We start from the raw sequence: 25,104 nt of genomic DNA on the forward strand, positions 1-25,104 counted from the left end.
ATGCCCCAGGATTCCCACTCCTGTTTTCTTGATATACTGGAAAACATTAGGGTTCAACCAAACACCCTAATAATAGGCGATTTCAACTACCCCACCATTAACTGGGAAAACTACTCATGTACCATCTCCTTCACTCAACGCTTTCTGGAATTCTTAAATTCCAATGCCCTGGATCAACTTATCCACAACCCCACCAGGGGCAACTGTATCCTAGACCTAGTCATTACCAATATGAGTGACCGGTGTTCCACAATTGAAGTCAACTCCTCGTTGTTCAGATTCGACCATAAGCTAATCACCCGAGATATCCGCATCCTGCCCCCACCCACCATTAAGGAAACTATGGTAAAAAATTTCTCCAAAGCCAACTTCATGCTTCTTAAGACAGAAGTAGCAAACTTCATGACACCCATGCAGATAGACAATACAGTTATGACTGCTGAAACCTACACAAATGCACTCTATAAGCACTTACACGAGTGCATGGATCGTGCTATCCCAAACAGAGCCAAGAATCTCTCCTCCAAAAAAAAAAAGGAAGCCATAAACAAACTCTACAAGTAAAGGAAGAAACTGTTGCAAAAGAGAGTTAAATCCCATGAGTGGAGGAGCTCCCTGGTCAGCCTCAGTAAGACGCTGAGATCCCTTATAAGATCATCCAAAGCTAGCTACAAAAACAAAATCGCCACTGATTCTAATGGCAACCACAAAACATTCTATAGCTATGTTACGAATCTCAATGGTAACACCCAGATCTGCTCTGAGTTACAGCACAACAGCATGAAAATTACAGAACCAATTGATATTGCCAACATCCTGGCAGATAGGTTCAGTGCTGACTTTACCCCCCCCTCACCCCCTAAATGGCCCATAGGTTCATAGGTTGGTACTAGGCTATCAGCCCTAGGGCCTATACAAGCCTAGCCATAACAATTCCCTGGCTATTTCTTTCCACACTATTTACTTCCCTGGACCCCTGGAAGAATGCAGAGTCCCTGTAATCACATTTATGCACCGGACCATGGGACCGGACAACATTCCAGGCTGCATTGTATACGGACTTCAGAATGAACTGGCTCCCCACTTAAGTACCATGTTCAATCATAGTCTCATGTCAGGCTTTGTACCCACTGAATGGTGCACAGCAACAGTTATCCCACTCCACAAAGGGGAGCCACCACTGATCCTGGGAACTATTGCCCTATTAGCCTGATGAGCCTGGTCTGCAAGGCCATGGAATGTATCATCACTGAACTCATAAACAAAGACATTGGTAACCTCCAAACTCTGGACCCCACCAGTTCAGGTTTGTGAAAGGTAGATCATGCCTCCTGAACCTGATTGACTTCTTTGAGGCAGTCACCAAAGCTGTAGACGAGGGTAAGGTGGTTCACACAGCCTATCTTAACCTCGCCAAGGCTTTTGACACCGACCCCCATTCTGGAATTATAGCTAAACTCACTAAACTAGGTATAAATCCCTATGTTACAAGATGGGTTGCCAACTGGCTCACTGATAGAACCCACACTGTAAAAGTTGCAGACTCCAAGTCTGACTTCAAACCAGTGATAAGTGGAGTACCACAGGGTTCAGTCCTGGGACCTCTCCTGTTTGGTATCTACTTCTCTGAAGTGCAGGCTAACACAGAAGGCCTCTGGCTAACAACGTTCACATATGACCGCAAACTAGGAGCCATAGTCGAATCCCCAAATGATGTGGACATCCTACAGAAGGGCCTCACTGAGACAGATGACTGGTGACAGAGGCATGGCCTCAAGCTCAATGTCAAAAAATGCATTGTCATCCCCTTTGGTAAAAACTCTGTACCCATGAACTACCACATACATGGCAGTCTGCTTAATGCCAAACCTGTGATAAGAGACCTTGGGACCCAGGTGGACAGTAGTCTCTTCTTTGATAATCACATTGCCACAGTAGTCAGGAAATCCTTCTATGTGGCACACCTCATCACAAAAGGGTACTCATCCAGGAAAAAAGAGGTCATTGTTCCTCTCTACTCGGCACTCTTTAGAGTACAATGCCCCTTTTGGAATGTACTTCACAAGACATCTGCATCAGCTGGAAAGGCCACAAAAGTACTCCACAAAGAGGATTACTGGCCTCAAACAGATGCCTTACACTGACCGTCTCCAAACACTCCAGCTTTACTCTGTAGCATATCGCCTATTCCGAGGAGATCTCTGCCTAACATATAAAGCTATGTTAAATCCAGAGCTGTTGGACATGCTACACCTTAAGAAATCCCAAGCCCTCTGAGCTACATGCCCTAGGGACCTAAACCTTCTCACCACAATAAACAGGACATGCTGGAGGGATCGATTCCTGTCCCAGAAACTTCCCATACTCTGGAACAAGCTACCCATCTATGTCAAGCAAAGTTCCTCATTAGCACTCTTCAAGAAAAATCTTGATGAGTGGATGGGAAATAGGAAATACACCCCGGGGATCACTTCTGTGGCTCTTCTCGACAGGGGCCCATGAAATTAACTTTCTTGGCTGGCGTAAGCCAGGGAACCTTGTTGGCTAGGCTTACTTAGGCCCTTGGGCCGATAGTCTAGTACCTACTTATGAACCTATAATGAAATATATAAAAGGGGACCTAAAAATCTGCAAGGGTATGTTAGTCAGTTTTGTTAGGGTAATCCTGACTTGGAAAATCACAAGGCTGACATTGTAGAATTTTTAGTGAGATGATTGAATCATAAGTAAATACGGAGATATTGAGACACCCTGTGAGCCTCTGGTGGATCTGAGGGAATGGTAAGTTATGAACCTGGGTACAAAGGGAATGTTATCAGAATACTGAAACCAAGTTACAGTGTGGATGTGGATGTACTCATGAGACAGAAAAGCCTATTTTTTAAGCATTTTCTTATTTAAGTTCCTTGCTCTTAGCAGTCCAGTCTGGATTGATGGTGACCCATACTAGAATTCACTGTACTGGTGAATTCCACTAGGTCCACCATACTGGAATGCACTATATTGGAGTAGAGATTTAGCCAAAAAGGCACTATAGGGGTTGCAAATTTTCAAGAGAGGAAGGGTGAGGGTCATTTCTGACAAAGCCTGTTGACCTGCCAGCTATCTTCTCTAATGGTGACTTATGCTAGTTCCCCATAGAATGGCACCATTTACTTAGCCACTCATTAAAACCCTTGTACTGTGGCATCATTCTTGTTGCCTTATTTACATGCATAGAGAGTGCCATGTGTCTTCATCTCCCCCAGGGAAGAATGCTAAAAATTATTCTCCCCCACATGGCAACCATGGTTATATTTGTATTTAGGGTAGAGGAATCTAAAGGCTATGCTCACATCTAAGATTCTTGCACCTGAAAGATAGCTGTTAGTCACTTGCCCAGAGTGGTGAGGGTGGATCTGTATGCCTAACTACAGAGTAGACGATACTAAGGACCTTTCTATGGGTGCTTGTAGGCTTTGGGGACCTTATGGGTGTTAATTTGCACTGCTGGTGACTCTCCGTGGAGATGGTTGAGTATAGTAGTGGGGGTGTAGCAAGGTGTATAGGTTATGGCTGAGGCTTGTTTGTGAGGTATCTAGGATGTTTGGGTAATAATTTCTCAAAGTATGTTGGTTCATTGTTGGAATGTTGTGTTGTGCAAGTAGGTGGCTTTCTGATACCAGTATATAGTGATAGGCTAGCCACAAGTTTGAATAAAGTTTTGCACCTCTCTCAAATGATATCTGTATTTGCTAAGAGTAATTGATTATTGGCAAAAAATGAAGAAGTTGCTGCACTTCATCAGGGTGCAAAGCACAAGCAGGGTAAGAGCCAGTGATGTGGAGATAACCTTGAGTTAATAATTTATGGATTAGTGTATCATTGTCATGTAGTACGGGTAATGGTGTGTAGGTATTAAATAGGTGGGCAAGTCCTTCAGCAACAGTAATAGTAATTATGAATGGTTACAATAAAGGTAGAAGGGCATTGATGGCTAGTTACAATAAAGCAATAAAGCCAGTAAAAGCAAACAAAAATGGTTTGCTGGATAAACAGATTATAAGTACAGTAAAGGTTCAAGTAGATAAGTAAGATATAATAGTTTGGGGACAGACCACTGGTTAAATAATGTGTTATGTGAGGCAAATCACAAGTTACCACAAGATAAGCAAAAATTAGCAATACTAGCAGGGATAGTTGTAAACATCTGCAGAGGGTGTTCTGTTAGCTTGGCTCTGAAGTGAGAGTAGCCAGTTTTATTCTAAAGTTCAGTTGATAAGGGACTCCAGCTGACTGAGACAATTTCATAAAACTTTTATCTACCATACTGAGTGCAAACTGAGGTCTTTGTATAGTTAGAAAATTATCAGTGCTTGAAAGCAGGTTATAAGAGTTTTTATAGCTTGCCTTGCAGTAATTGCTTTTTAGGAGTTGAAGGTGAGTGATGATATTGTTGAATTTTTGTAAGAATGTGCAGTACATTTTCTGTTGTGAGGCTAAGTGTATGAATCTACAAACTTTGTTAAAAGCAGTTTATATTAATATTTTCTTGATGGCAGAAGGAGATAATAGTCTGCCATTTTAAATGCCTTAACATTTTACTTCTTCTCCATCCCTTTCATTCCTTTTCGCTTTTTCCATCTCAATATCATTTGAATGCCTGTGTGGATTCCATCTGCACCACAGTTTCTATAATGTATTCTGTGGGCCCATAGCTGTCTGTGGAAAAACTACTTTTGGAGATCCAGGGAATTATTACTCCTTATAATTTTCTGCCTCACCCCCTTCTTCCCCTGTCTGGCTTTCTCTTCAGAGTGGCACCATTCCTGTTTACATCTTCTGACGATTTCATGTGCATCAGTATCCTGCTATCTTTTGTTTGTTGTGAGAAGAGTTCATTTACACCTCTAGCTTTTGATCATATTCTTCCCCTCCATCTCATGGACCTTTGACAGGTTTTCTCTGAATTCCTTCTAGTAGCCCAATATCCTTTCCCTTTTTGCGACTTCAGAATTGTATAAAGTACACGAGGTTCTGTTATTTGGAAGCTTTCCTTCGTGCTTCTGGAATCTGTCCACTGTTGATACACTTAGCATTCTGCCACAGTCACTCGCTCGACTCTGTCTGGTCCAGTACAGGTGTGATCAATATCCTGAGATCCTTTTTATGCTCTTTTAATATCTGTTCAAATTCTATGACAGTGACTTTTTAAACCAAAATCTTTTGTTGAGTATTGTAGCAACAGTTTAGGGCCTTTAGTAGTAAAACATGTTTTAATTTGGGGATTAAAATATTTTTAGCTGGAGTTTTTGACAAGTTTATAGTCAGAGATAGTGTAGCAAGTGTTCAGCTTAGAGGAAACGGTCTAAGATGCACCCTCTGCTACTTGATTGAGAGGAAGGAATCTGTCCAGAATCTCAAGAATTTGCATTTGTGGACCTTTTGAAGGTTATTGTATGGTCTATTGTGGTAGTAGTAGCTGTGGGATTTTGCCTTTTATTACTTGGAGCATATACACTGATTTGGAAGACTTTCTTGAAAACTTGTTGGCTACCCATTGCCATAGCGAATTTATTTGGTGACTATTTTTCTGTTGTGGTAATGGTTCATTTATGGGAAAATAATGTGAGAGGAGAATCAGGAAGAGAATTAGTGATGCCATTTGTAAACAAGTAACACAGTAATGAGTCTCATCACTGATTCGAGAAGGATGGCAGTGATGAAGGTAGAGTGTGTTGGTACTGAAGCCTACTGTAAGTAAAAAATGGTTCACTGATTCAAATGCTCTCCTGAGGTCAGAGAATGGACTGCCTGACAATTCTCCTTTTTCCATGGCTGCTTAAATATTGTTTGGAATAAACTGCATTGCATTGTGACAACAGTAGAAGTCGTAATACAACTCAGATAAGAGACAATATCTATGAATACATTCTGTTATCTGATCATTGACTATTTAAGCTTTTTGTTATAGGGGAAATACTGGAAACAGTGCAATAATCCTAATGAAGAGGAGCTGCCTCTTGGGTGTGGGTTTATTATAAAGTGTTTGAAAGTTAGAGGGGGGTGTTCTTGTTGGGGACAGAATATGAGTGAGCAATTTGGAAATTATTTGAGAAACAACAATGGGACAACCACGGCAAAGCACATATATTTAATAAACAATAAGCAATAAACAGATAAGCGCTTTCGGAGATGCTGCCTTCATCAGATCAATACAAAAATATAAAATCAGTCTGCATATAAATACACTTGAAAAAACAATTGCATTAATTAAAACCTTTAACCAATTAACATTTTCTAGCCTTTAAAATAGGTTTTAAAGGTGTAAAGCCAGTTAAGCATGGTAGAACATCAGCTCTCAAAACCAGCTATCCAGTGGGTTTCTTTAACTTCTGTGGCATTCTTTATATCACCACCTCTAGGTGCAGGAGTGTAAATATCCAAAGCCATAAATTTAAAATCATGCTGTGGAAATTCATTAATGTGTTGAGCTACTGCACATTATCAGTCTTAGTGGTGATAAGAATAACCTAGGTAAATGATATAGTGGAAAACAGGTACATATCCATGTCAAAGATGTAAGGCATGCAGGTATATTAAGAATGATAATGTGTTTGAGCATCCTGTTACTAAAAGGATATATAAGTGTTCACACTATGCATGCAGTTCTACTACAAATGTGATTTATAGAGCAACCTGTTCAGACTGCACTTCTTTTTATGTTGGTAAAACCAATACAATGTTAAAGGAACGTATTTTACAGCATATGGGTGATATACAGAGAAACGTGCAAAGACATGCAGTAGCTCAACACACTCAACTTTCACTAACACATAAAACACTTCAGGAAGACAGATTTGTTACTTATCGGTTACTCCATCTCTGCAGTAAATTGCCTTTATATGTTAAGCAGAGTGGCGCCCTCAATTTTCAATGAGAAACAGAACAATTCAATGGGTATCTGTAACCTTATACCTGGCCTAACATGTTTTCCATTCCTACAAGTGGGAGGTACATCTTGAGGGAGTGTAAATTTATTTATTTAACATTTGTTTACAGGGAAAGTACGACTGGACACAGGTCTCTTTTCAGAGGAGGCCCAGGGGAAAAAGCTCCATGAGTAACAGTAAATTTTAATGCATGAATTACAATAATCAATAAAGTATAAAGTAAACAAAATGTATACATAAGAAAATGCAAATGTGTTACATTGTGACAACAAAACCTAGCCTTTGAACTTAGCTAGTACTATTTGTAAAATATGACATGTGAAGATATAAGGTTAAGACAGGCCGGTAGGAATAAAAGATTAAACATGAGAAGCATTTGGATATGGTTGGGGTATGCTGTGATGTATCATAGCATTCATGAGGGGTTAGTACAGGAACATAGCCACTTATTTTTTAGATAAGCTTTAAGTGATGGCTTAAAGTGGTTAGTGGATGAGATTGAGAGAATGGAGTTAGGAAGGAAGTTCCATATATGAGATATATAGCTGGAAAGTAAATATTCTCCTGCAGTGTTGGTCTCTTGACTTACTTGTCTTGTAGCTCCTATGATCCTGTGGTATTATCTCATATTAGTACAAAGATGAAGCACTAATTCCTAGGGCAGTTACTTCTCTAATTTGTGCCTACAATGGTTTACCTAAAAACTGGAGATGTTTTGGTTATAATGTTCGACTACTTTATGGTACTCTGTAGCTTTTCACCCAGACTTATGTATGAGTTTAATTACTGCAGTATGTGCCTTGCTGTAATATTTTTTGTACTATAATGTCAGAATTTTCTTATTTTGAAAATGTTTGGTTGACTGTTTTTATTCTGTTTAAGCTTGCCATTTCAGGAGTTTTCATTTTGTTGTACTGAATGGGTATGCTATCCAGAAAAATGCACTGTCTGCAGTTGGTTAGATATACCTTTATGTAAGGAGGCTGCATTCTGTAAATTGGTGTAACATTCCAAAATATCTGGCTATAGCCTTTGGGTATTTATGAATAATTGAAATACTAGAGCTTTTATTTATTTATTTGTGTTTTGTGAAGACCAGGGAGAAAGCAAGGGAAATGCGTGACTAAGTCAGAAATGTAGGATGTTCTAGAAAAGATGGGAAGCTGGAAGAGGTAGTATGTAAGTGAATGATGGATGAAAGTCCAAAGATTGTAATAAGGTATATGAGGAACTATAATGCCAGGAATACTTCATGAAAAATCATACAGGGAAAAGTAAAAAGTAGGATTGCTTGAAGGAAAAAGTATATGGAAAGATGAAGTTAGGAATTACATGTAAGAAGATTCCGATAAAGTGTTGGTACACTTTGGCTGACAGTACTTAAAAGAATAATTGTGTAGGCTCCCTATAGTGTCTTTGAGACTGTGAGCCTTGAATCTGTGAAAAAAAAGCTGTAATTACAATAAAAATAGCAAAGCTTTCTTTTGCATTCATTGCCCTCACCTCTTATCAGTCTTCAGCTCCTACTTGTTCAGTTGTCCATTCACTGCCCCTTGGTGGGACAAGGGTTGACCAGAATAGGTCATCATTCAGACAGTCATCAAGGGTGTTTGAATGGCTTTTCTTCTTTTTCTCTCTAGCCATAGAAACACACACACTTACACAACAGTTTTCACCGTAATAACCCTACTCCTCCCTGCATGGTATGAGTATTGGCTTTCCCAATTTTGACCAAGGAAATGACACCCACCCAGTATGCATCTGAGTGTCTTCAAATCCCTTTAATCTAATAAGAGAGGTGAGCAGGTCACACCACTTCATTCCTTTGCCTCCCTGCTTGACACCTCCTGTGCTGGGGCTACTAATTGAACCCTAGCTGCTGGAGTCACACCCAGAGCTTTATCCCTCTGTGACATGGAAAAAGGTAGTTTCTAATGCTTACTACTACAGCATTAAACCAGTTCTGCAAGATGATTCATCCACTTACATCCTTCTGACATAGTGGCTATGCCCTCAACTTCTGTGCCACTTATAAAATACTAATTCTGAGATAGCTGTAGCAAAGAGATGTGCCACAAATCTACACATAGTGTATATGTTATTCTTTCATACCTGCAGATCTTCCAATCCAAAGATCACAGTCATGTTCCTCAGAATGTTAACAGGCACCCAAGACATGAAGGAATTTTAGAAACACAATACCATATATTTTCTAGATTGTGCATTTGCAAAGCAAGCGTTCAAGAAAGAATAAAGTGACATTTGGGCAATAGTTAAGTGTAATGAGTTGGCATAGAGTTAGTATTATGAGAACTAATACAATTTAGAAAAATGGAATTTGGACATAATTTTTTGTAGTTATAAAGTTTACTGTGTAGCAGATGGGGGTGCATTTTCCTTTCCACATGAGAAAATGTCACTGAGTGATATTTTAGACATGTAATGTGAACTAAAATGTACCATGAGGAGAAAGTTAAGTTAGGTATAGGTGGTTTTCAGATGTGGAACACCACTTACTGTTTCAATTATTATAATGAGATTTGTTGTTTTTTTTTCCTTGGAATGATAAAATATTATGGTAGTTAAGCATTTGATGTGGATTAGACATAGTAAAACTTTCTGAGTGATTTATGTGGCTTTTTTTCCTTTTAAATGTTTAAATGTGTAATTTTCACTTTTTATATAAATATTTTACTTACTGTGTTTTTAAATACAAATATTTAAACACATACATACTCTTTCTTTAAGTGCCATGGTATATTTAACATCTATCTGATTTATCACCAAGTCAGGCAACAAGGTCCTGTTTAAAATCTCATTTAATTTGAAGGGCACTTTAACCAACCATTAGTATCTTCCTTTGTTCTTTCAGTCCTGGAAACTGGTTTCAACACTGAAAACTTCACTGCCTTACATATTTCATAAAATGTTCTCCCTTATAACTCTGTTTTCCTTGTTACATTTGCCACTGCCTCATCTTATGAACCATGCTAATCAGCATGAGCTACCATTTGAAATTAACCCCATTTTTTGTAAATACCTGGCTAAACTATCTTACATGGTACACTGAAAATGAACTGACAGAATGCCAGCTCCTCCACATCTTCCATACACTGCAGGTAGCAAACATTACAGTACTCAGAAAACAAAAATAGGCAACAGCTGACACGTTACTTATCTGAAAGATGTACTGCAGGAGTAAAACAGCAGTCAGTCTAAAGGATTTTTCAGGAGGGAGCCCCTTGCATCTCCCTTATGGGAGGCTTTTTAGTACATCCAAACTTCATTTTAACAGCTTAAAGATCACAATTGTTCAAAAAGAGATATTCCCAGACACTGTGTTGTCTTGTTATTATTATATTTGGGTCCAGTAGTGTGTTTTACATCTGGCTTGGCCCCTTGCAAAAACTACATCAACACATTATTACACAGATGAACTAGGAATGCCATTATACAAATTTCTAATTTGGCAGTTATTCGAAGTACACCATGACTGGTAGGGACTGGGTGGAGGTAATGAAATGATGCTTAGTAGAGTCATTTCATTAAAATTAGGCAGAACCCTCAGTGCTCTCCATTATTCTCATATCTAATTTTACAAAATCATATCCTTACCCCATTAGACACACAGTATGAGTCACCTATTACTATAAATCTAATATCTGTCATTTTATCCATTTCATATCCTTTCCCTCCCACAGCCTTAAAATCATATAACTTTATTTATTTTAATTATTTAAATTTAACTGTGTCAGCAGACCCTTTTCAGCCATGACAAGTGGTAAACATTAAAACATAAAATATTTTAAAACACAGAATTACAAAAATCATGGTTTAGTTATCAACAGGAGCTACAGAGATATTAAAAAGTAGTAGTGTTTACAAATACAGTGATGCAGTGATTTAAGTACAATCTGTATAGCATAGGGGCATATAAATTGATACTGCGGTGGTGGTGCTGCGGTAGCATTGTCGCCTCACAGTAAGACGTTGTCCTGTTCGATTCTCAGCTAGAGCGTCTTCTGTGTGGAGACATGCATGAATGGGCGTACCTTCGTTGAAGGTTGTGCGTCAGGGCTGGCAACTCGGCACGTAAAAATCTGCTGCCAATCATTAGCGGACCGAAGTTCTGCTGTGGCGACCCCTAACCGGGAAAAGCCGAAAGACACAACAACAACAAAGCAGTTGTAAATTGATGGTTAGACATTAAGAAATATATGTAAACAAACTCAATTTTAGATCTGAGTAAATGACAGCAACTGTTTTTAACCATTATCTTTTAAGCAAGTGCAAGCAGCTTGTTTTAAGAGGTGATCTTTTAATGTAGGCTTAAACAGATCCACAGTAAATTGTTTACTGATTTCTGTAGGAAGTTGATTCCAGGTAGCAGGTCCAAGTTTGGAGAAGACTCTTTTACTGTGGTGGTTTTGAAATGTGGTTTAGAGAGTGTCAATGTATTGCCAGGACCATCCCTGAGGGTATCCATTTGGTGCCTGATCAATATTTTACTGTTTAAAGAGGTAATTTTCCAAGTTTAACTAGTAGTACAGTATCTCTGCTGTTATCTGGTAGCCAGTCGATGTGTTCCAACAGGACACATTGATAGGCATAATTGTCAGCTAGGATGACAAAAATGCAGATATTGTTCACTGTAGTCTAAAGTTTATTTGTATTTATGCATAAATTAAAAGAGATTAAAGGGAGGCCATACTCGATTTTAGGTACGAGGACTTTCTTGCTAAGGACTGACAGGCTGTGGAAGAAAATAGATATAAGATTTTATAACATAGTTTTAGCTGAGCAAGTGATGGCACTATGTTATGCAAATGCTAGTGCAAGATCAAATACAAGTCCTATGTATCTTTGCTCTCTGTCCTAAGGTAAAAGATGGCACAATAAAGATATCTCACTACCACCTCAATCAGCACATTTCCGTCTCCATCCAATATAATTTATCTACTCTGGTGTGTCCTTCACTAATGTCCATATTGTCTTTTACTGTTAGACATACATGTCTTTTATTTCAGATGTGACCCCACTTTGTCATTATATTCTACTGTTTGAGATGTCTCCCTCTACCTTCCTTTCTAATATTAGAAAAAAAAAATAAAAAAAACTTCATATGGACAAAATCAGGGACAATATTTAAATATAATTCTAATTCATTAAAAGACTTAATAGTACAGCAGATTTTGCATCAAAATCAGAAAGTTCATTTCTAAATTCTTCACAGAATTCCTAGTATATTATTATTCTGTTACTATTGCCATGCAGAATAGCAAATTGTATTTTTGAAATTTTGTGAAAGTAGTTAATTTCTGTAATAATAAATACTTTTTCATATTCTACAGTTTTATCTTTGTTTTGTGTGCATTCTTAAAAAACAGATCACTGATTGTCTCTATACATAGGTCCCTGCTTAAGTAAAATGTACTCATTTGATGAAAAGTAAATGTACAAATAAACAAAAGTAACAATACAAATCTTCATCTTAAAAATGGTGTTAGTGCTTAAATATGTGTCCTAACTTCCCACTCATTATTACCAGTAATTTAATTGATTTACAACTAAAATATGTAAGATGAGGTCTAAGTATGCTGCAAATAAGACTAAATAAGGCAATTTCTTTCATATTACAGACGTTAGCATTCCTCGTTTTGGGATCTTCTCCCCTTTGGTCCCACTAATAGAGTCATCCAACAACAAAACTAGCTGCCAGTATCAGAACAGACAGTATCTTTTAGGAAATATGGAATGTGATTGTTTACTTATCCTGCATATATAACATTCATGAAAGTAAGGAAAGGTAAATTGTTGATCCAGAACTGGGAACGTAAGGAAAGATTTTATTTGGAAATATATTAGCCGTTTACAAGATGTAAGTATGCTAATGATGTCAGCTTAATAGATGTAGACTAGCATGCAGTATACACTTATAATATGTGTTTAAAATGCTAGAAAAAAAAAAAAAAAATATATATATATATATATATATATATATATATATATATATTTTTTTTTTTTTTAAGAAAACCATATGTTGCATGCTGTTGACTGGAGTGATTCTGTGATTACACTTCAGCTTGTGGGTGTACATATGTTGGGGGATGTATTTTAGAAAGGGGCTTTAGCAAATAATCAAGCTGTAAATACAGACCATACTGTCTGGTAGTAACCATATTCAAAAGGCTTACAGTAATGCAGTCAGCCTGATGGGGTACACTTTGAGATCTGTAAAATCTAGGGAAGAGCGAAGGTGATGACTTGGTTCATATTGTTTGTGTCTTTTGGCTTTTTCACGGTTAGGGGTCGCCACAGTGGAACTCCGGTCCGCTAATGATTGGCAGTAGATTTTTACGTGCCGAGTTGCCAGCCCTGATGCACAACCTTCAACGAAGGTACACCCATTCACGCATGTCTCCACACAGAAGACGCTCTAGCTGAGAATCGAACGGGACAACGTCTTGCTGTGAGGCGACAACGCAACCGCAGCACCACCACCGCAGTGTTGATGACTTAAGTTTAAATTGGTCTGTAGACCATTGATTTTATCACCTTTCTAAAAGAGACAGAAAATTAAACTGAGAGAGTGCACAGAAGATTCCCCAAGCAAATCATAACTAGGGTTTTATTGAGTGAAAGAAACGTACTCACTTTGCTAAGGAGATTAGGCATGTCTTGGCTATATAAAACAATTGGAATTGGTTGTTTGAATTATATGCTTTAAAAATGGTGACAGAACTGGGCAGCACAAGGAGGGCTGGAAATTATTTTCACTACCTATTAAGATATAAGACGGAAATCTTCATGCTTGAAAGGTTGGAATACAGTTGAAATTTACTATTATAAAAAAAGTTCTTAGCACTCTTGAAATATTTTCAGATAGACATATTGAAAAACTGAAGTTTGTTATGAGCAGCAGTCACTTTCATGGATGATAAAAAAACTTCCATAGATGGTGTCAAAATCATACCATAAACTTAATGTCAGATAGATTGCCATTGAACTTAAAATACCAGTAAAATGATTTAGAACAAAAAATATATGACCATAGAACGGTGAAAATATGTATTATGTGTATATACATATATATATATATGTATGTATATATAGTTCTTGTCCTTGTACAAATCTGAAACAAAGACACAGATTGAAGATGATTCGAATAACATAGTGGATAGGCAGGCTGGATGGTGCTATTTCTGGTTACATCTGAAAATCTGGAAAAAAGATGCAGATTAAAGTTGGTATTTATGAAGTAGTTGGAGAACAGTCTGGATGATGTTATTTCCTTGAAGTTACTTTCATTAGCCAAATCATGAAATCAGTATTAGGTAAGCAGACCCACTATTAATAAATTCTGGTACTTACCATTCTAAACAATTACAAATTTGCATTTTGTTATGATTAACACATGATTTTTACAGGAGTTACTATCTGACTGGTTTTTTTTTTTTTTTTTTTTTTTTTTAAGGAAAGAGCCCAGCAAAAGAAATATTGGAAGCATGCACATTGTGAAAGATGCTTCAGAAAGGACTGCCAGAGACCTGTTGAACTCACGGTTTCTTGTCTCATAGGTGCTTGTCCTAATCAGTGTGGTAGAGTTTTTCACTTGTGCAAACAAGAGGAACACATGCTACTCTGCCCATTAGAAAAGGTGCCGTGTTTAAATTCTTTTTATGGTTGTCCTTTGTCCATGCCACGCTATAAACTTGCAAAACATCTAGAAGTTTGCCCTGCTAGTGTTGTTTGTTGCTCTATGGCCTGGAACCGTTGGCCTACTACTGAATCTGATAAAAGTCTGAATGAAAACTTAATGAAGGAACCTTATTCTGGAGCTCATTTAGAGTTGGCTGTGGCTCTAAAAGATCAAACATCTCTCTTTGAATCTATGAAAATGTCACATATTTTTCCTGAGTTAACAGAACACTTGGAATACACGGAACTGCAAGATAACTGTGTGGAACTAGCAATAGAAGGTGCTGTGGGTGAGTCAACTTCTTATACTAAAGAGTTTGCTGCAACATCAAATGCTACAGCAACGGGAGAAAAAAAAACTACTGAAAATGAAAATATATTTGTTGGTTTGACTCAGCAAGAAAGGGAGGCATTAGCAACTGACAAAGATGTTGTAGATTTGCGAAGCTATTCCACTTGGGAACAGATTTTTAGCAAAGATACTCCTGCTGACTCACATAATACTCAAAAAATATCACCAGAAGAAAATGCCAAACAAAAAGTTGAGATGGATCTTGTGGATGATGAGACTAAGAAAAATATTTCAGAGGAGGAAGTGAAGGAGAATGATGACATAGTTAGACAGAGGGAAATGGTTGGTTTTGCTCCTTGGCAAGAAGGGGTACTAGAAAGACTAGGGAAAGCAGTTACTGTGTGCGACTATAATATGTACCTGGTACACCATGGCAGGATGCTCATACATTTTAATCAACTGCAGGCATGTACACCAAAAGAGAAAGATTTTGTTTATGGGAACTTGGAAGCTCAGGAGCTTAAGATAGTGAACAATTTTAAAATTCCTGTAAGTTACAGTGCTAAAAGATCCCACATGGGAGATGCTCGCAGGAAACCGATGTCGGACAAGTCTGTAGATACTTCTGAGTTAGGCTGTACCTTAGAAGATTTTCCAAAATGGGATGTTATTTATGCCTCTCTGCTTTCTGCTCTAGAAAAAGAACTGAAAGGCCATGTTATTAGTGAGTCTAGTGCTGTGGATGGGCAGTATGTGTGTATTGGAACACAAACGTATTGCTTTGACTTACAACCTTTTAGACCCAATGTGGTTTTGACAGAACTAATAAGTGACAGAGCTCCAGGTCTTTACTTACAACTTCAGCCCGAATGTGTAACAGGAAGGCACAACAAAGGCAGTTCTACTTTCACATTCACATGCCACCAATTTTTTAGACGAGATGAATATGCATCCCATTTTAAGAACATTCATTCTGACATCCAGTCTCAGCTGAGTGGCTGGTTTCAGCAGCGTTGTCCTCTGTCTTATCTAGGGTGTACTTACAGGCAAAGACGATTCTGTCCTAGTGGGCAAAAAGCAAGTGTAATTTATAATCAGCAACTTGGTGCTTTTGCTGTCAAGCCAGAAACTGCATCTGAACTCAATCAAGCAAGTAAGTCCTGTTTCATTCAACAGAAGCTAAGAAATGACATGGGTTCATTCAGTAACCTTCCATTTGAGCTTCTTCAACACATTGCAGGATTCTTGGATAGTTTCAGCTTATCACAGCTGGCACAAGTTTCTAAACTGATGAGAGATGTATGTGCTAGTTTATTACAAGAGAGAGGAATGGTCAGTCTACTGTGGCAGAAAAAGACATACAAACATGGAGGTACCGCATGGAGAGCAAGAAAAAAGGTAAACCTTTTCAGCACTTCTTTTTTTTTTTTTGATAGTACTGAAATAAATCCTTTTCAGTTTGTTTCTTGCTTTGTAGCACTGAGGTGAAACCTTTTCATATTATTTATTCTTTGTCTGGTAGTCCTGGAATGCCTTCTGCAGACATTTTATTATTTAAACAAATTTCCTACATTCTGTGATTATTTTTGAGTCAGTGGACCTCCATTTCTTCCCTGTAAACAGATGAAATACTGCAAGTTTTAAGGATGTTTAGATGAAGAGACATTATCTCGTGTTAAGTTTTTCGAGAAGGCTCAGAAAAGATAACTGGATATACACTTAACTGATATCCACTCAATAGGGCTGTTTCTGAGCCGGAGTATCATAACTCATGAATCATCTCTTCTCTCTACAAAACTTTTTACCACAGTACATTAAAAGGGAGTCATCTAATTTGTTCTGTAAAAGTGATAGTTCAGGTGGAGTTTTAGTAATCTATAAAGATTAAAATTATCCAAATGTTAAAGTTTCTCACAAGCTTCTCCTGCTATAAATGTGGTTTCAGGAATTCCCGTCAGTTGATCGAACCGCCAAAATGACGAACGTTATGTGGCCGAGGCCATATGTTTTTATTTTCTGTTTTTATTTTACTTTTGAACTTCAGAAATGTTGGTTATATGGTCTTGGCTATGTAACGTTCAGCATTTTGGCAGTTTGATCAACTGAAGGTAATTCAGTTTCAGTTATCAGTACTCTTTCCATTCATACAATCTGTGCCTTTCTCTGCGCTCCCATTTCTTTATTTTGGGACAGTGGAAACATTCAACAGTATCATGTTGTCTTAAGTAAAGCTACACATACAGTCCTGCTACCTGCAGATAGTATTCCCTTTAGATATCCGTTTTCATAGTCATTAAAGTACTCACACAACTGCACACTTTTACATTTTACCCACTTCCACAACAGGCTGATTACTGATTATGCACATAGTCCTTACCAGTACTTTACCATATTTGGATATGCAACACTGTTCTGATGAAGTCATATACTTAAGGACTAAAATTTGTATTTGTGTTACTGGTAGTGCTGTTCTTGTAGTTATTCTATAATACAAGCCTCAGATTTCTTACAGACGAGGTCAAAATAATAAAAAAGGTATTCCAAAGTTCATGACCAAGTTATCTCACAAAATATTTAAGTACTCACTAACATGGGGGAGTGTTGCACCCCCCCCCCATGCAATGTCCTCTTTTGTAAGACTGGACCTCAAAAAGGTCTCCTTTGAAACAAACATAAGACCAGATACCCAATCAAGCTTAAAAATGCTAAAGAATTTCTCCAAGACAAATGATCTCATAGTAAGTGATGACATAAGAAATTTTAAAGCTGTCCTGAACCCAGAAGAGACAGAATCCTATTCAGAGGTATATACCAGTGCCCTGTATAGCCACTTTAGCAGTTGAATAGAATCGACAGTACTGGACCGAATTAAACCCAGGTCTTGCTGGAAAAACAAGCAACCCTGGTGCACCTGATACAAACAGGCTATACAACAAAAGAAAGAAACTAATGTCCAAAAATAAGCAGGAACAGACTCAGCAGAAGACAAAATCCTTCACTAGTCTAAACAAACAAATCGGAGTCTGGTCTAGTCCTCAAAAGCAAATTATGAAGCAAAAATAACCTCACTATGCAAGAAAAATCACAAAACATTTTTTAACTACATGTGAACTGTTAATGGGAATACCCAGCCATGTACAGAGCTGGTTGTGGATGGCACCACCCATACTCAACTGGAGGGAATAGCCAACCTGCTAGCTGACAGATTTGTATCAGACTTAAACCCCCTGTACCCACCAGTCGTTCCCCCAAAGTATACCTGTCATCATTCCTCAGCCTGTTATTTCAAGACAGCATGTCACCTCTGCACTCTGAGGTTAAAAACATGGCATCAGTGAGCCCTGACAGCATCCCAGGTTGCCTTTGAAATAACTTAAAACATGACATAACAGGCCAACTTGGATCCCTATTTAACCACAACCTCAAGACAGGCTACATTCCGGAAGAATGGAGGACAGAAACAGTCATCCCTTTGCACAAGAGGGGACCATTAACCGACCCAGGGAATTATAGACCCATAAGCCTAACTAGCCTCATCTGTAAGGCCATAGAAAAAATCATCATGGACCTTATCAACAAAGACATAGGTAATATCCAGACTCTGGACCCAACCCAGTTTGGATTTGTTAAAGGTAGATCATGCCTTATAAATCTGATTGACTTCTTTGTAAAAGACTGTGCATACTACCTAACTTGACCTAAATTCTTCACTCAGATATTATAGAGAAACTCTCTCAACTGGGCATAAACCCCTATGTCACCATGTGGGTAGCCAAGAGACCCACCGATAGGACACATACTGTCAAAGTGGGTGAATTTACCTCTAGCAAGAGGCCAGTCACAAAAAGCATACCACAGAGGTCTGTACTAGACCTTCTACTGTTCATTATTTCTCTCTCAGAAGTCAAGGCAAACACAGATGGCCTTTGGCTGACCAATTTTGCAGATGACTGCAAACTTCTGGGCAATCATTGAATAATGCTGACATACTGCAGAAAGGATTAACACAGACAAATGATTGGTGCCAGAGCCATGGATTGAAACTACTTGCAAACAAATGCATTAATCCATGGCTTTGGCACAAATCATTTGCCTGTGTTAAGCCTGACTGCAGTGTGTTAACATTGTTGGGAGACTAAATGATTTGCAATCGTCAGCGAACTTGGTCAGCCACAGGCTGTCCAAGTTGCTTAGACTTCTGAGAAATAAATTACAAACAGTAAGGGGCCCAGCAAAGAACCCTGTGGTATGCCACTGGTGACTGGTCTTTTGCTAGAGATGAAGTTACCCTCTTTGACAGCATATATCCTGTCAGTGTGCCAGTTGGCTACCCATCTGGTAATGTAAGGGAAAATTCCCATCTGGGAGAGTTTCTGAATAATACCTGAAAGGGGGATTGTGGCTAGGTCAAGATAGGCAGTATGCACTGTCTTTCCCATGTGCAGGGCCTTAGTGACTTTCTCAAAGAAGTCAACCATGTTTAACAGGCATCATCTACCATTGATGAATCCAAATTGCTTTGGGTACAGATTTTGGAGATTACCTATGTCCTTCTTAATAAGGTCCATAATGATTCTTTCCATGGCTTTGCAGATGAGGCTAGTCAAGCTTATGGGCCTATAATTCCCAGGGTCAGTTGATTGTATCCCCTTGGTGCAGAAGGATTGCTGTTGCTGTCCTGTATTCCACCGGAACATAGCCTGTTTGCAGGCTATGGTTAAACAGGGATCCAAATGGGTCTGCTAAGTCATGTTTTAAGTTGTTTAAAAGGCAACCTGGGTTATTGTCTTGTCCCATTGATGCTGTGTTTTAGGCCTTGGAGAATCCCAAGATGACCTGCACTCTTGAGATAATAGGCTGAGGAATGGTGGCAGGTATACTTTGGGGGATGGCTGGAGGGGACAGGGGGGAGAAGTTTGCTCTGTTAGCTAGCAGGCTGGCTATTACTTCTGGTTGAGTATGAATGGTGCCATCCACAACCAGTTCATTGCATAGCTGGGTATTCCCTTTTAGATTTTGGAAGTAGTTAAAAAATGCCTTGTAATTACTCTAGCTAGAGATGCTACTTTTGCTTTGTAATTAGGTTTGGAGGACTTGGCTCGAGGCTCTCCTCAGTATGGAGAATATCAATATCTGTGCAATAATAGGAACCTGGTTCAAGGCTCCTGAGAGCACCCCAGCACTACCAGGCTATACCTCATAACATGCTTTTCGGCTCCAAAACTCGGACTGAACCACAAGAGGAGGGGGAGTATCCATATTCATCAAAGATACCCATACCTCCAGGCTAGTGGCACCACACGAAGCATCTGAGACCATCCATGTGCAAATAACAGTGGGCAAAACTGCCTTCCAGTTTGTAGCCTGCTACAGACCACCCTCCCAAACTCAGGAACCCCACTCGGCTTTCCTGAAGACACTGGAGAATATGAAGGTCTCTCCAAATACCATTATATTGGGTGACTTTAACTACCCAAACATAGACCGGGAGCACTACTCAAGCCCCAACACCCTAGCCCAACGCTTCCTAGAATTTATAAACTCAAATGCTATGGAACAACTGGTCACCACTCCCACAAGAGGGGAAAACATATTGGACTTGATCATCACCAACTTGGGGACTCTATGTTCCATACCAGAGGTATACCCCTCATTGGTAAGATCTGACCATAAATTAATCACTATGGACATCCATATCCTGTCCCCACCCCCAGCAAAGGAAACCACGGTCAAAAACTTCTCAAAAGCAAACTTCCCACTTCTCAAAACCGAGGTGGAATCCTTCAAAGCCCCAGGGCCAGTGGAAAATACGGCCCAAACCGCAGAATCCTTTACAAACGCATTCTATGGATACCTACAGGAATGCATGGATCGTGCTATCCCAAATAAAACCAAGACACACTCCTCCAAAGGCAGGAGACCTGTCTGGTGGACCCCAGCCATAAATAACCTGTACAACAGAAGGAGGAAGCTACTACATGATAGAGCAAAATCCCTGAAAGGGAAGGCAACTCTGATCAGTACTAGCAAGAAACTACGATCCCTCATAAAATCATTTAAAGCTAGCTTCGAAAGAAAAATTGCACAAGACTCTAAAGATAATCACAAGGCTTTCTTTAGTTATGTCAGAAACCTGGGTGGAAACTCCCAGATATGCTCTGAGTTAGTGCAAAATGACATTGCCAACATCCTGGCAGACAGGTTCAGTGCAACCCCCCCCTCCCCACAAATGAGCAAATGACTATCCCAACAGAGTGTATCCTCCCTGACATCACAGATGCACAGTTAAGAGCTGCTCTCTCCAAAGCAAAAAATACAGCATCAATGGGACCGGACGGTGTCCCGGGCTGCGTTTTACATGAGCTCCAAGAAGAACTGAACCCTCACTTAAAATCACTGTTCAATCTCAGCGTTACAACAGGATATGTACCCAAAGAATGGCGTACTGCAACAGTGGTCCCACTCCATAAAGGTGGTGCCACAATGGACCTCGGAAACTATCGCCCTATAAGCCTAACTAGACTGGTCTGCAAAGCTATGGAGCGTATCATCATGGAACTCATAAACAAAGACATAGGGAACCTCCAAACACTGGATCCTACCCATTTCGGCTTTGTTAAGGGCAGATCTTGCCTCTTGAACCTGGTCAATTTCTTTGAAACAGTCACAAAGGCCATAGACAAAGGGAAGGTAGTCCACACAGCCTACCTTGACCTTGCAAAAGCCTACGACACAATACCCCACTCGGGCATCATAAAAAAGCTCACCAGCTTAAATATCAACCCCTATGTCACAAGATGGGTTGCAAACTGGCTTAGGGATAGAACCCACATGGTCAGAATTGCAGGTGCCATGTCAGACTCTAAACCAGTTACAAGTGGCATCCCACAAGGCTCAGTCTTGGGACCTCTCTTGTTCGGTATATATTTCTCTGAGGTACAGGCTAACACAGGAGGACTATGGCTGACAAAGTTTGCAGATGACTGCAAACTGGGGGCCATAATCGACTCGCCGGCTGACACAAGCAGCCTCCAGAAAGGTCTCACAGAGATGGATAACTGGTGCCAGAGCCATGGCCTAAAGTTAAATGCCAAAAAGTGCATAGTCATCCCCTTTGGGAAAAAACAAAGTGCCCACAAATTGCCACATAGGTGGTAATCCATTAAGTACGGAAGAAGTAATTAGGGATTTGGGGACCCAAGTGGATTGCAATCTCTCCTTTGACAATCACATTGCCAAAGTGGTTAGAAAGACATTCTATATAGCCCACCTTATCATGAAGGAGTTCACATCTAGATCAAGAGAGGTCATTGTGCTCCTCTACTCATCACTCATCAGGCCCATAATTGAATGCAATGCCCCATTTGGGATGTACCTTACCTGACACCTGCTACAACTAGAAAGACCCCAAAAGTACCTCACCAAGAGGATCAAGGGACTCAAACAGATGCTGTACGCAGTTAGACTAAAGAAACTCCAGCTCTACTCAGTTGCTTACCGCCTACTCAGAGGCGATCTGTGCCTGACGTATAAAGCCATGTCCAACCCAGAATTAATGGACATGCTCCACCTCAAGAAATCCAAATCCATGAGAACTACACGCTCCAGTGACTTAAACCTCAGCACAGAAATAAATAGAACATGCTGGAGGGACAGATTTATATCCCAGAGACTCCCGGAACAAAATCCCAATCCATGTCAGACAGAGCCCTTCAATGACCCTCTTCAAGAAAAATCTCGACTTTGGATGGGAGATCGTAAATTTCACCCTGGGATCTCTTCTGTGTCACTGATAGACAGAGGCATGGTAAACTAACCTTAAATGGGCTATCTTCTGTGACCTACTATACAGAGGCGCAGTCAACTAATCTAAGAAGGGTGGCGAAAGCCAAACACACTCTGGCTAGGCTTGTAAATGCCCTAGGGCAGATAGACTAGTATCAACCTATGAACCTATGAACCTATCACAAGATCTCTTATTTGTTTGTTTAATCTAGAGAGGGACTTGTTCCTCTATTGAGCCTGTCCTTTCTTGCTCTTAAACATTACTTTCTTTGTCTTGTTGTATAGCCTGTTTTGTACTTGGGGTCCAGCAAGATGGCTTGTTTTTTCAGCAAGACCTGGTTTTAATCTGGTCAGGTACAGCCAATTCTATACAGCTGCTTAAGTGGTTATACAGGTCATTGGTGTACACCTGTGGATAGGAGTTCATGTTATCTGCATTCTAGGGGGCTTTGAAACTTCATACACCATAAGTTAGTAGAAGGTAGCTTATCTCTGAAAAATTCTTAAGCATTTTTGAGCTTGATGGGGTATCTGGTCTTACAATTAATGACTGATTTATGGTCTGATCTTACCAGGGAGGACATCACATGGAGGGAGCAATGCTCTCCCATGTTAGTGAGTACTATGTCCAGGACATTTGACCCTCTTGTGGGTGTGCTGACTAGCTGTTCCAGAGCATTTGCATTGACAAAATCCAAGAACATCTGAGCCAGCATGTTTATGGTTGCGTATGTTTCCCAGTTAATGTTAGAATATTTAAAATCACCCATGAGTAAGGTGTTTGGCTGTATGGCAACTCCAATAAGTCCAGGTATGTGGTATGTTTTTCCTGTTTCATGGTGGGGGACCTGTAGCTAGCTATGATATGTTAGGGGACTTTGCCTATAGTTAATTGGGCATGGAGTAGCTCCGGAGAGTTATACTGTTTGACCAGTCTCAAGCTGTACTTATGCTTAATGAAGATGGATGCACCTCCTCCTTTGGTTCTTTCATTCTCAGTTTGTGGTCTGAATGTATGGAAACATTGTAGCCTTGCATGGCCAGAGTGCTTTACGTACCTTTGAACCATGTCTTGTGACTGCACAGATATCAGCATCTTCCAAGGTAAGGACTGAGTTCTTCCAGGGAGTGCAGTTTCTTGTTTAGACTCCTAGCATTAAGCAGAAATACCTTGAGTTTATCCTGAGAGGATTTTGTTATGTTGGGAGGTTGGTTATATTGACAGTGCCTAAAAAAGGCACAATAAGGGTGGCTAGTTCCTTTCCAGTATCCAGAAGCCTAGAGGAGACAGGCACAGGTGATGGAAATGTTACACAATCATAAATGAAACTGCATGAGGGTCACTCTTTTCAAGGATCTTAACCTAGCCTCTGACATAAATTAATCATGTTGGAGCAATAGATACATCTCCCGAAGACTTTTCCTTCTCTGGAACAAGCTTCCTATTCACTTGAAGCAAAGGCCTTCCCTTACTGTCTTCAAATGCAACTTAGATCAATGGATGGGTAATCATAAATTTACTTCTGGGGTGGCGCACATATCCCTCATGGACAGAGGCAGTCAGTGTTAGATACCATAGCAAAGGTTCATACCTCTGTGAACTTTGTTCACCTACCTATTGATAATTGGGAAACTTGCGTTAAATATGGCTAGGCTTGTATAGGCTTTGGAGCTGTTAGCCTAGTAATCTCCTAAAAACCTATGAACAAACAGGCAAGGAAAAACAGAAATTACTGGGAAAGCTGACAAATACAGAATCACAGGGTACATGAGCTGAGAATTTTTTCAAGAGGCTTTCATATATCTGTAAAGTGGCAGCATTTTTAATCACTGCTGAAAATTTGTTATGTTCTGTCACAGTACTGCTATTATATTAGTCCTTACTTTACTGATATAAATCTTAGGTTGTAAACAAGTGATAAACCTGTGTTTAATGATCTTACTATCATAAGTAAATACAATTTGAGCAAGCAGTACAAACTGGAGTTTTGATGAGCTTCATATTTGAATATCAAACACTTCTGTTACTATTCTGTACTTCATATAGAGGTTTGCTTTCCGAAGATTTTATAAAAAAGTAAGATCCTTTATTCAGTAGTTTATTGGCCATTTTGGGCTAATTTCTATCTCTTTCATTTCCCTGCTATAAAACCCACATCCGGGCAGCAACAGTTAGCTAGGGTATAACTATTCTCCACAAAGTCTGCTCTTTAGTTTTTCCCTTGGAACTAGACAAACTTTCAACTTAAGCACTCAAACCATTCACCTCTCAGGCTGGCACTTGCTCTAAACTCATAGCAAGCACTAATAAACCTTAGCACTAGACCCCCTATACTGTAGAGAAGGGCAAGGCTCTCTATTCAACCTTAACAGCCAATCAGTAAAACAGTTCATTGT

At 39.5% G+C, this 25,104-nt stretch overlaps 1 protein-coding gene across 2 annotated transcripts in view; it reads left to right on the forward strand.

Moving 5' to 3' along the window:
* Nucleotides 1-25,104, forward strand: part of FBXO40 (F-box protein 40) — a 476,342-nt gene that overhangs the window by 289,310 nt on the left and 161,928 nt on the right. For both annotated transcript variants that reach the window (XM_044071075.1, XM_044071074.1), the window contains exon 4: nt 14,407-16,320. In XM_044071075.1, the coding sequence (XP_043927010.1) occupies nt 14,407-16,320 (1,914 nt within the window). The remainder of the gene's footprint in view (nt 1-14,406; nt 16,321-25,104) is intronic.

The sequence above is a fragment of the Protopterus annectens genome, chromosome 5.part0 (assembly GCF_019279795.1).
Source record: "Protopterus annectens isolate FY-2018-M chromosome 5.part0, PAN1.0, whole genome shotgun sequence".
Taxonomy (NCBI): Eukaryota; Metazoa; Chordata; order Ceratodontiformes; family Protopteridae; genus Protopterus; species Protopterus annectens.